The sequence below is a fragment of the Protopterus annectens genome, chromosome 3.part1 (genome assembly GCF_019279795.1).
Source record: "Protopterus annectens isolate FY-2018-M chromosome 3.part1, PAN1.0, whole genome shotgun sequence".
Classification (NCBI taxonomy): domain Eukaryota; kingdom Metazoa; phylum Chordata; order Ceratodontiformes; family Protopteridae; genus Protopterus; species Protopterus annectens.
Genome location: NC_056732.1, coordinates 478,975,342 through 478,989,294, shown reverse-complemented (window position 1 = coordinate 478,989,294; position 13,953 = coordinate 478,975,342). Strand labels below are relative to the sequence as shown.

The 13,953-nt window shown below is 35.5% G+C and overlaps 1 protein-coding gene across 2 annotated transcripts in view; it reads right to left on the bottom strand.

The window, feature by feature from the left end:
* Positions 1-13,953, bottom strand: part of COL14A1 (collagen type XIV alpha 1 chain) — a gene marked incomplete at its 3' end in the record, with an annotated part of 1,869,522 nt that overhangs the window by 1,678,371 nt on the left and 177,198 nt on the right. The window contains 1 exon segment of one of the 2 annotated variants that reach the window (XM_044066919.1): positions 12,499-12,615. Within the exon segment in view, the coding sequence (XP_043922854.1) occupies positions 12,499-12,615 (117 nt within the window). 2 annotated transcript variants of the gene reach the window in all.

Sequence of the window (13,953 nt, the reverse complement as noted above, 5' to 3'; positions counted from 1 at the left end):
TTAAGGAAGAGATGGAAGTTGTACACAATTTATTTAAAGAGAGAGGTTACCCTAACAGGATGATTCAGAATATTAAAAAGGAAGTTATTAGGAACCGTGGTACCAAATATGGTCCATTATTGTCATATGAAGGAGATTTGAATGCATATACATCAAGTACTAAGAAATATCTTGAGAGAAATTCAACAGAGGTAGAGGGGGTTATAGTTAATACATTGGAAATACCACAATTAACCTTAACATATTATGCTGATGTAGGTTGGTTGAAAAAATGTATCAATGGTATTTGGAATATATTCAGTAGAATGACAAATAAGATAACAATTTTCCAACAACCCCTTAGGTTTAGTTATAGGAGGAACATGAACCTAAAAAACATCCTTGAGAAGAAGAGGGGTAATAAGGATGGAGGGGTGCAGACTAAAATAGGTACCCACAAGTGTGGTAGATGTGCGCAGTGTCCATTTTTAGCTGGAGAAAAAGAATTAATTATCCCGGGAATTGGTTTTAGATTGAAAAATTCCAGTTATTCCAGCTGCTATACCAAAGGAGTGGTATACCTGGCATATTGTAAAACTTGCTGGACCTATTATGTGGGGAAAACAGAAAGGAATTTGAGAACCCGAATCTATGAACATATAAGAGACATTAACAATAAGAATGAAAATAATGCACTTTTCAGGCATACACTAAAATGTAAAAACACAAATATAAAATTTTGGGTGTTAGAAGAAGTGAAGAAAAAGGAGAGGGGTGGAGATTGGGAGACTTTTTTAGAATATTGTGAAATGATATGACAAATTAGATTGGATTCATGCTCTTATTTGGGCATGAATGACCATATTTCTCTAAAGCCTGCCTTGAAAATATTGACATTGGATCCCAAATAATTTGTAAATGTCTTTCATTTATGCACTTACAACCAAAATGTACCTATGGATACATTTTATAATTCAAATTATTTATAATTTAAATAAAATATTTTATATTAATTTTTCTTTTTCATATAGTATTCAAACTGTTCATTTTATAGGTATTTTTGTTGTTATTATATTTATATGTACTTTTTACACTTTTTAGTCTGTAGGGATATTCATATCTACTACATCTTTTACATCTTTTTTATTTATTTAAGGCTAACATATTTCTTGTTGTCAAGTATACTAATGTCTTTTAAGATATACCCTTTTTGTACAATCAGTACAGAGCTTTTGTTTAGGATACATGACATGATACTATTTTATTTGAAGTGTATTGTATTTATAGTGTGTTTTGGGACTAAATGGTTACACTATTGTGATTAAGTGCTTTGATTTATTGCCATGACAATTTATTGATTGCTAGACACAATTCAAGGATATTTAAGCAGTTGGAAATGGATCATTGTTGATTCTGAGGAAGTCTCGTGATACGAGACGAAAGCGCACTAAATCTGGTTATTTTGTATTTGCTTATTGTATCTACATTTTGGATTAATTAAACCTTTATATTTTCAATTGATGGGTGATATTTCTTGATTATTATTGTGAATTTGGCGGAGGACAACCTTTATAGTGCTGGTCAGCGGAACTTTTAATTTTTTGGTTGCTTTTGTGGAGTCAAGGAGTGTTTTTTGTGTTATAAGAATAGAGCTGAACAACTCTGAGGTGCTTAACAAGCCTGTCTTTTTCCCAATACCAGAGCATAATCATGGTGCTGAGTGCACTACACTGTTACTACTTTGTTTGATAGTTTGGGCTCCTTAGACAGTAGTACATTCTTATCGACCACAACCTTCTTTGGGGTCATAAAACACATTATTTTCTGGGCATCTGAATCTACGAAATATAAAACTGCAATTGCTGAATTCACTTCTATTTTTATTTAAATTCCATTTTAGTCAGGTGCTTATAAGCTTTTGTAAACCTTCTGTAAGCTCTTTACCATGTACAGATGATGACCCCCCCCCCCATACAATGACACTGCTACTAAGACTGTTTACAATATCAATACTTTATACACATTGCTGTTTAGCATTCTGAAAGAGTTCTGCTGCTAAGCTGACTCCAAATATATGCTTATTATATTGTCTTAGTCCCATGTGTGTTGAAACTATTGTTATATTCTACTTTCTGGTCAGAAATCTAGTCAGCAGTAAGTAAATCTGATGTCGAGCTTGTGGACACCCAGTGCCTCACTCATCTGATTTTGGAAATGTGTTTCCCAGGGAGGTGGCACATTCACTATTTCAAAAGGCTTTTCTAGAACTCATATGCATTTCCTAGCTGTGCTGAAATATGCCATTCTGTGAGTTAATTATGCTTGGTTTACTGATGAATCTATACATAGCTCTACTTGATAGTGTTTCAGTCTGCAATACCTTTAAATATGAAACAGAGTACAGAAGAATGGTCCAGACAAAATCACTTTAGCTAGCAGATCTAGGAGACTCTCCCTCTCTGATACCCTCCTGGTGGGAGGAATAAAGATACCTTGTTCAAGTTTCCAGTTGTTTATTCAGTTAAGTAAGTAGATGAATGTGTGTTCTTGTTCTAATTTGTTTTAATTTCTCCAGATAATACTGATATCCTGTAGAAGGAGAATACATTTTCCAGTCCTCTTCAGAAAAGTAACCAAGAATAATTTAACAATTTGTATCATGTTGTTTTGCACTGACCAAAATCTTGTAAAGCTGATAACCTGGCTATCAAAGACTCATCAGGTACACTGATAATACATGTCTACTTATAAATTCCTACCAGTTTGGCTGCATTCTGACTTATCTTTTAGATTTCACAACAAAGTGTGGTTGAAAAGATAGTGAAACTGCTAAAGATGTGCTAAAAACTTTGCAGTAGTCAAACACCTAAAACAGGATGATGCACTGAAATAAATACCACCATTCCCAGACTGAAGTATTCACGCCAATTGTTGGCTCTAAATTCCTCCTGCAACACCCATTTGCTCTTTTTTAACCATCCAAAGGACCAAGTGGCTAACTGCAACAGCCAAAGTCATATTAATGCAAATATTCTAGCCAACAGGTTGTTGCATTTAAACCACATCCGTCAAACGGTTCAGAAAAATTGGTAAAGGCAACATATTGTTAAGTAAGATCGTCAGAGCAAAGAGATCTAACTCTGAAAAGGCCATTGTTAGCCTTTCCATGAGAGAGGCAGATGGAGACCATAATAAATTAAGAACATCTGCTCAGAATAATTTTAAGTAATGATTTAGTAACATCTGCTATGGTTTAAGTAAATAAATAAAGAAAACAAGGAGTATCTAATAGGCTGCTTCAAAATGTTAATGCAGCAGTGAAAATGAGAACGACTGGCTACAACATGGCCTTACGCCAGTTTTAACTCACCAGAACAAACTAACATTATATTTCACAATATTAATGACAATAGTATAGGACTACATCTTACCCACTATCTTGTTAGCAAACATAGAAACATAACTATCTAAATAAACAAACAAGCAAACAAATAGTTTGATGTGTAATGCACTTGATATTAGGTGTGCGCATTCTTAATGAATATCTCCATTTTATATCATATTTTCTTGGGTTTTTTGATTGCTTTTGCTGCTCATGACTTTGGTCTGGGCTGTGTCTACAAAGGCTCCCTGGACCAGCTTGCTTACTCAGTAAAGTAATAAATAAATTAAATAAATAAATAACATTGAACAGCTTCTGTTCTAAGCAGGACTGATGTTGTTTCATGTAGACCTGATTTGCTTTTGCTGGCTTGATTTCTGCCACATAGCAAATTGAAATGGCCGAGTATGAAAATGGCGGTGCTCTAATTTTAATGGATGCATATTCTTACGCAACAAAAAAATCCAGTTTGCCCTGATATGAATCACTGCACGTATGACGTATATAGTTTCACCCAAGCTCATTTCATTTGCCTTGCTCTTCGGACTTTGCTATGGTCCTACTACATTATAACAAATCTTCTAATGGAAGAATACCTTCTACAAGAGTTTTTGCTCTCATGTTTACAGATACTCGGCTTCCTATTATAAGAGTTTTAATTTTTAATCATCATTTTCAGCCTTGTTTGGTTAGGGTTAAACTTTCTCCAATCTCCTACACTATTTTTGTGATCTTGAACATTATAAATAGTATATTCCTCTTTTATTTAATATAGTTGGTAAGCATTAAAGTGGCATCGGTATGTATGGTTGTTTTAGCTGAGTGAGTATCATACATTTTATACATCCTTTCATCAGCCGTGTAGTATCATAGCTTTTAGTCTTACAGTTATGTACATTTTCAAAACGCTGAACCTATTTCTGCCATTTTGGTTCAAGTGCAGCTTATCTGGACTGTTTTTTGTCAAACTAGATCACAGAAAATGGCACATACTGGAGTTTAGTCGAGGGACTATGTCCCCTGCCCTATACACCCCCTTACTTAAATGTATCAATTCCAGTGTTGCATTACTTCTGGGAAAGGGGAGCTAACATGACAAAATGGTCCTTTGATGAGATGATGCTCCAAAAAAGACCACTCCCACTTGCTCCCTATTTAAATCAAATGCACACAATCTTTGGGTAATGATCTGACATCATTACAATACTGCCTTTAGTAATTTCTTTTTAACTTGAAAATGCATTTCCCTTGACTGCGACTTTTTCAAAGACTTTGAGTAACTAAATATGTGAGTTCTCTTTGTTGTGCATGGACAATATGATTCTGCAATAATTTAAACAATGTGTTCTTTGTATTGCCTGGCAATATAACTCTCAACTTTCCTTGATTTCACCAACATTCCAATTTTGCCTCATTTTTGGGCCATGTTCAACCTGAAATGTTTAATTTGGGTAAATCACTGAGGATTACAGTAAATATCAGACATTAAAGTGTCTTACTTCATTCTGTTGTAAAAATGCATGTTGCTGTAAAATCTGCAAACATTTTAAGAGAGTTGGAAAAATATTTGTAAACAATGTCCCACTTGCAGGCCTTTATTCCCCCTCCTAATTATTTTTGGCTTTATCTAAAATTCTTGCACTAAGAACTTGAGAGGTATACTGTAGCTGGCAAAATTAAACACATACAGTATATCATATCCTGTGTAAATTAACCAATTTGCTTTTGTCTGTACACACTATACGAAATATACTTTCTTGCTCTGTGCAAAGCCTTTAGATGAGCAAGGGTGCAAGGGGAACCTATTGTGGAGTTCTATCTAGCTACCTATATATTAGCTTTGCTATACTTCCTCCTCCATCTTTTTTTAAATACCATTATTGAGTTATCACGTGTGACATAGGCAAATTTACATTTACATAAGAGCAATCAAACTGTATCAACAAGTTCACGTTTACAAACATTATACGTCACATATATTGCTATATATCATATAAACTAAGCAACATTACATAAATTATTCAATTCCTGCCTTTTTGGAGACAAGAAACATCTTTATTAAACCATCACTTACAACACAGGTGAAAACGAACCACAATGACACAATCCTAGTTGCTGGCATTTAATATCACAAACCATACTGACACACTCCCAGTTGCAAACATTATGCATCACATATAATCTACCCAGTTATTTTCAGTCAAACATTACATAGCTCATTTAAGTTCCACTTTTTTAAAATCTCATTCCTCCCCTGTATGTACTGTTCCCATGATTCCCACTTTTTCCTATGTACTTTGCTCCTACCCTTTTCTAAAGATCTCAGTTCCAGTTGTTTTATGTCTGTTAATATATGCAATACTTGTAGCTACTTCTAGTATAGTTGGTTTAGATTTTGATTTCCATTTTCTAGTAATTGCTTTTTTTGACAGCCACCATAATTCAACACAGAAAGGCCTTACCATGTCTAGACAATTCCAATTCTGTATCATAGCTCAGAAAAATCATCTCTCTCATCACACCAATCTGTCCACCCAGCATCCCCGACAGTGCATCCCGCAGGGAATTCTTAAAGTCCGCCAACTCTCCACACTCCCAGAAAATATGTTCCCAGTGACTTCTTTCTTCCCTATTACACCTCCAACATCTGCTGTCTGCCTTTGGAAATATTCTCTGTTGTCTGCTTGGGGTATGAAAAGATCTATGTAAACACTTCCAAGCAAAAATCCTAAATCTTCTACATTTTGTTGCATATTTGGGAGATATACATACATACATCCCCCACTGTTTCTTTGTGAATTGCTTATCCAATCTCTCTTCCCGATCCTTTCTAACCTCCTCTGATTGATTCTTATATTTATCATGCAATATTTTATATGCTCTACTAATTATTCCTTTTTTAATGGCAGCTTCTATTCCAGATTCTACTAAAAACTCTACCAGTGCTGGTCTTTTGTTTAGGATCTGCTATTTCTTTCTCTTTGCCTATACTCTGATATCAATCCTTAATAGGGAAGGCAATATCTAACCTGCAGTCCAAATAAATTCTTGCAGTCTTCCCATCAATTACCTTTCCCACTCTAGTTACTTGCTCCCAATACCTTGGGTTCTTTGCCAGTTTTGTCCAATAAATTCCAGCCCCCCCCCTTTGCCTATTGTCTATATCCCTAATTGCAGTCATCCCTAGCAGCAGAATCTCCTTTGCCCATTCCCATGTTGGCTTAGTTCTTAGGATACTTTCTGCTACTTTACAGATATAATAGTATGTATGATTATTATTATTCTCCTTAAGGGCCTGCATCCAAAATCCCAGTCTCGCCTTGTTTATTGAGATTCTCCCCTGGTTCATCATCATCAACATCATCATCATCCCTTTCCACTCTGAATTATAGTTTTCTGATTGTGCTGTGTATAGGAGCCTTAACTGTGTAGCTCTGAAATATCCCTTCAAATTGGGTAATCGCAATACACCCTGTTCTACTGGAAGAATCAGCTTATCCCACTTGACTCTTGCCATCTTTCCCTCACAGATAAAGTCCTTCAGCTCTTTATCAATTGCTATACACAACTTCTCCACTGGTCAATAAAAATATGCCTGACCTGTGCATTAGACTAATGGGACTAAAAATATTTTAACTGCTTGTATCTTACTATTCATATGCATATAACAAAGCTTCCATTTTCTCAGTTTTTATATTATCTTTTGTTTAGTCTCTTCCCACATATCCTTAGCTGCCACACTGGAATCATTTTTAATCCATACTTCTAAATACTTCATTTTATCATGTTCCCATAAATATGGATATCGTTGTACCAATTAATTAGTGGGTACATAATTTACCACTATTGCCTTTGTTTTAGCTTCATTAATTTTGTATCCCTAAAAGACTTGAAACTGTCTCAGAATGTTCCACAACACTGTAATTTCTCTTTCTGGTTTTGTCAGGTATAAAATAATATCATCTGCAAATCGAGTAAGCTTTTCTTGACTACCATGCAAATTATTTCTTTGAATTTCTGAGAACCTTATTTTCTTTGCCAATGGTTTTAAATATAATGCAAATAACAAAAGGGAAAGGGGACACCTCTGCCTGGTTCCTCTCCTCAAACAGAAATGATCAGAGAGGACCTCACCCACTTTAAATTTCACCTCTGATCCCTCATATATCATCCTAATCAACCTTATAATTTTTTTTCAGGAAATGCAATTGCTTCCATTGCCCTACTCATAAAGTCACAGCTTACTCTGTTAAATGATTTCTCTGCATCAAGACCCACCAACAACAATGGCATTTTCTTAATTCTGCTTCCCTCTGGATCACCAGTGTTCTGTTAATGTTGTCAAATGTTTGCCTCCCCTCCACAAAACCATGATGATCCATATCTATCAGTTTTGTCATTATTTTTGCCATTATAGACATGAACACTTTAAAATCATGGTGTAGAGTTTATAAGGATGGAAATCCCTGATTTTCAAATCACCCCAGCTTATAAACTAACAATCTTGTCTCTCTTTTTCACACAGTATGATCCACGACTTGAAAGAGATAAAGAGAGAGTTGCTAGACTATTCGCATGAGAACAGGGATCTCTCTCCTTTGTTACTTCTGTTGTTACAAAGTAAATGCAAAATGACACAGCTCTATTCAGGATCCCCACCTCAGGTAAGTACAGATTGTGTACTTTGAAATAATCTTTACTTCCTCAGAATATCTCTGTGTGGTTAGTATCTTTCCCATTGAAGAAATGCAAAGCGGAATAGTACATTCATAGTCACTACTGTGGTAAATGCTGCTTTCTGGAATTAGTCTCTCTTACTGTAAAATGCAATAAAAATGCAAAATTATCCAGTTCCAGTTATTAATCCCACCATGTCAAAGCTCCAAGTATAGTTTGTGTATTTCAGAAATGTGCTTATTACCACAGGATAGTACTGTGTTAAGAATGCATGTTCCATCATATAAAACCCAAAGCAGAATGTCACAGTGCCAATCAGAAAAGTTTGTTGTTTTTCAAAATTATTTAAAAAAATGGCTGACCAGCCTTGCTATTGACACAAAAGTGAAGGATATCTCCAACCTCTCAACTGCTCCGATTGTGGAGGTATGTTCCTATTTTCAGGCCTGATTTACCCCTGTACATGATACTCCTGTTTTTGGAGGTCTGTCCCAGTTTTTAGGCTTGATTTACTCTTTGACATAATTTTCTGAATCCCGTTCATTGCTTGTGACTTTTGAAGTTGTCTAGTCACAGAAAACTGCAACACATGACTAATATTTTAGTGGCCCCAATAAATTTAAAGAGAGAGGGCACACACATCTTACATCTCTTTTTCAGAAGCAAAAATAAATAACTTTGTGTGGAAGAATTCTGTAATACAGCTCTTTAAAGTTTGCAGATTTCACACTTTATTTAATGATGCGTTTATTTTTTTCCATCATTTTTGTCACTCACGGTTTTTCAAATGGGTTTTTGAATAGTATTCCACATTCGTACTGTAAGGAGGAGGGGTTATGTACTATTTGGTATTCAAATTCTATACTAATTAGATGTTCAATTTTTGTCTGGATGTACCTACTTTTCAAGGGCATTTGTTCCTATTTTCACAGCCAGCAGGTTGAGAGGTATGCAATGGTGTTATGCCAAATATTGAACATAAAATAAACAACTGATACAAAATAAAGCAAAAAACTATATATGATAATATGTACAGAGCAGTAAGACTGCCTTCAGTAAGTGACACACCACTGTTCTTAGTAGTATAAAGTCAAAAGGAAAGCTGACTCAGGACTTCCCAGACATACAGTACAAAATATTTATAGGAAAAATTGGTAAGAAAAGCAACCACAATTCAGAAGCTTTGACACCAGCTGATGATACTATGAACAAACTCAATACCTCACACCCTCTTCCACACTATTTTAAATGGTACCTAATGTTAATGATTACATTTATAATGCATGTAATTGCATTTATATGGACACAAATATCACTATTCTCCATAGCCATAAATCATATCTACCTTCTCATCTTAACATCACAATTCTCTCATCTAGTTCCACTGACACTATACCTTAAAGTAAAATTTACAGGAAGGCAACAGTTATTAGAGATATTTTATTATGTACTCTCTTGTATGATATCTCTCATTAACCAACATCAAAATGTATCCCAGCTGTCCTAATGGGCAAATACAGGAAGGAATTTATTCAGGTCTGATAATGTCTAACAGTCTAGGTATTTCTTCTTTCTGCAGAAAGCAAAGCACCTGATAATGGTTCCTAAAACACAGCCAAAGCAAACAGAATCACAATGTTTCTAGATTTCTTTCACCAACATCTCTCCCTGCTGATTGCTGGAGTTGGGTGTCTTAGAAGAACATTGGCATTGCTAGTGGCCCACTAACAGCCACTCCTTTTCCAGTGACCATCTCCTAATCAGTATCTAATAATCAGAGTACTCAGCTGACAAAAATCAGTACAACTCAGACCCCATTTGTTGTACCATGCAACTGATGCTCAAAAATCCATACTAACATATGACCACTGTATACCCTGGGATTCATGATGATGCGCTCACGCTCACTAAACCTGGGAAGAAGGGCTGCTATAACTGGTGGTTCTATCTGTAATTAAGTAAGCACTAAAATGACCACAGCATCCCTGCATTTACCTTTGTGGGTGTCTAGTCAAACATGCTGCCCACAAGATACATTGAAATCCTCCAGGTAAAGAATGTGATTGTGTTACACTGGATTCATCCTCTTAGCTGGCCCCTCCCCTCCTCCTGTAAATCAATCCACGAAGGGTCATCTATATCAACCCTGATATTATAAGTCTCATTTTTCCCATTTCCTCTCATCAAGATAATGTCTTACCATTTTGTTAATTAGAGGGCAAGGACATGGACAGTCTGTAAAATACTTAAGGCATAGGTACAAACCTATGTCATCCTATTGAGCCTAGAGTCCATATATTGGATAAAATCATCTTATGTTGACTATGCTTGTAAGAGCTTTTAGACTGTTAGCCTAATATTTGCCTGTGAAGCTATAAACTTGTAAGATCTCCAACATAGCTAAGCATGCATAACTCTCAGCTATCCACACTTTCACTGAATATCCATTTCTTATCTCACACTTGTATTATGTCCCTCATACAATTTGTGGGGTTTTCTTTGGGTTTTTATGGCAAATCATTGCTGACTTGTAGTCATAACAATGACAAACATTTGCATTTTGGACTTCATATCATTTAAAAAATGCATTCTAATTCAAAATCTGTTATTCTAGCGACTTTCTAAGTTCTTAAAATCTGTCCCTTTTCGGGTCTCTGTCCTCCTATCACTTTTGTCTTTACTCCTTATTCTTGCCACAAGAGGTTGGCAAGTATATAAGCATGGCTCATGCATGAGCAATGAGCTTTCGCTTAAGTGAGTTTGATGAATAGTGATTCATTGAATAGACTATTCTACAAAGTGATATAGACCTTAAAATACATAAAACAGAGACACAGATTTTTGGTGGTTTGTTAAATTACTTTATCCTACATCATATTCATCCTCATTCAGAATATGTCTGAAATGTGAGAATATATTTTTTAACAAATGAGGAGTGTTTTACAGATTTTACTGCCACCTCCTTTACAGCTTGTTTATGAACTATTTTGTAAAGTGTATAAGTATTAGCTAGCTGTGCATCCATTTCTTAACTGTATGTGTATGTAGCCTGCCTTGTTGCCCCACTCAGTTCAGCACATTTATAGCTTGGTCATATAGCAGGTTCATTTCCCCTTAACTTGTTAAAACAGTCCTATCTAGTTCCTCAACAAATGGCTTTGGTACTACAAGCAACAGCCAGCAAACAAGTGGTCATCAAAAATGAATCCTGTGCAAAAACTACTAAACTATTCAATAGCACTTAAAGAGGAATGTTAGGACTGCATTTATTCCAACATAAACTCATCTCTTTAGTGCGTCTTCATTTTTTTACTTTTCATTCCTCAGAAAGAAAGAGTTTCTTTCAAGCATGAACAGAACTTAAACTTTGATCTCTTCATTTTATATATGTATTACCAATACCACTTCTGCAGTGTGTTCTCAGTTATTTTTTACAATGGCATCATGTTAGATAAAGCCTGAAAAGCTCTTTTAAACCCATTATGCCTTCCACTCTTCCCTTTTGCTTTTAATAAAAGGTACAAAGGTTGTATAAATCCTGTGTTGCTGCTGAAAAGCTGTCACTTCTTCAATATTACTGTGGTAGCCTGTGATTCAGTGTAAAAAAGAAATTTTTCCAAGCGATTCTTTGTTTATCTATGAATGGGATGTCCTAGATTTTCACTTGAAGCCACATTTCCTGTCAGTTAACAAAGAATATCTGATACAACAGTATCTGATTTAAAACCAGTCTAATATTGACATTCTCATGCATTTGTTAGTTCTTCTGCTACAAATAGGAGCCAACAAACAACCCCTCATTAATTATTCTTTTTAATCTGTACGCCAAGTCATACCTCCTGTTGCCAGCTACCAATTTTATCCCAATCTGCAAATCCCCCAACATATTAATTTTAAGTTCTTGAAAGAGATTAGGCTAAGTTCTTAAAGGAAGTCTTTTCTCTTTCTTTCTTTGAAACATAATGAATCTCTCCAAGCATCCATGCTCTGCCTTTCTTAATATTACACATTGCCCCTGGATAACACAATTACTGTGTCACGGATATTTGACTGACAAACTTCTTTGTCACTTCGAAGTTTTAATAGCACAGTCAGACTACTGACCTGCTGAGCATGTGTACCACAAGTCTGAATTCATAATCCCTTTATCTGCTGTCAGAAAGAAACCAATTAACTGGATGTCATTCACTTCAAGAAGAAAGAACTCAGATAATATGATTAAACACATTCACATCCTGCAGTGCTGCAAGAAAAACAGACCGAAGAAATTAGTGAAAGTGTATTAGTAGCAGTGATTGCGTTGTGTGTCCCAAATTGTGCTCTACAAAACATTTTAGATATTCAGAAAACGCAGCTGCCTTTCCTGTTGGACATCTAGCAAAAATTCATGTACCTTAGAAACAGGGAGATCAAAGTAACGGCTGTAATCATGAGGTGTAATGCACAGTACAGGGGCTCACCTGGCAGTGGAGTTACAACTAGTCGATAACCTCGGAATTTTCCCTTGGGGGCTTTCCATGAAATCTGTGCACTGTCCTCGGACAGTACATTAAATTTTAGTCTTGTAGGTGGTGCCACTAAAAGAAAAAGAAAAGAAAATGTACATAAAAAATCAATCTAGAATAAGGAAATAAGCTGAATTCATCATAAAATCAGACATCTGCAGTTAATAATTGAAGAATATACACATACATCTATTTCAGTACTTATAAAAGCCAGGAAGAAAATAATGAATGACAAGTCATCATTTTCTGTTAGCTTGTACCAGGCATATAACCAATCAGTGCAAACCTGACACTTCACCCTTAAACAAATTGGACTGCCTGGACGTGGAAAGACAGACAAAAACAGTGTTAGATGTTAGAAATGTAGCATAGTGAGCAAGCTGTGACTAAATATTCGTTAATTTCTTACTTGTACAAATAAGGATGTAAAAGTGTCAATAAATAAAATGAAGCAATAGCTTTCTTGGGTTATGTGTTTACCACTATTTTATACAGAAAGTAAGCACTCCTGCTCTGTGCAAAATATTTTCAGTTGGCAAGTATTAAGCTCCAATTACAAAAGACAGTGGTGTGCTTTCTTTCCATCATGTGCTACCTGTAACAAGTGCTGTAGGTCTAAAAAGCTGTAAGTAATAGTTAAGGGACAGTCAGACAATAAATTTATTTATTAAAGGTAGAGGTACTAGATATGGCCAAAAACGCCTGTGACTACAGCTGCTGATATGCTACAAAACATAATAAAGGCTACATGAAACCACTGTTTCATTGATCAGTAATGAACTGCTATTCCTAAGTAAAAAAAAAAAAAATACAGAAACCTTACATATATACCCATCACCATATCTAACCCTGGTCTGCTATGTTGACCTTCCAAACAACAAACCAATTACATGAATAACACACCAATGAAAAACGTCACAAACACAACCTCCTCTGCACACGCTGTGCAGTTAAGTCTGTGCCCAATCAGTCTTCACACACATTACTTGTCTTAAGGATTCATTATGGTACTGAATTCTGTGTCCTGCATGTTAGAATTTAAAAAGCAGGCTATGCTCACAAAATGTGATTATTGATATTACTACTATTTTTACAGTAGTAAATTAAGCAATTAAAATAACAGTAAAAATCAAGTTATGCAGAACTGTTTGGGCACAGTTTGTAATACAACTCTCTCTAAATGGTTCTATTACACACTGACAAAACAACAGAAACAATGATACAGGTGCTGGAAGCTCACCAACCTGAAATGGGAATCGTTATTTCTGAAGCGCTCAACGGTCTGCAGAACAGAGTCTTAATTCTTGCAGAAAATTAGTCCAAATTGAGTCAATGGACACAAAGCATTGTCTAATACTTGATGAGTAGCTGAACTGAATTTCAGAGAAATATACAGCTAGCTTAGAGCAA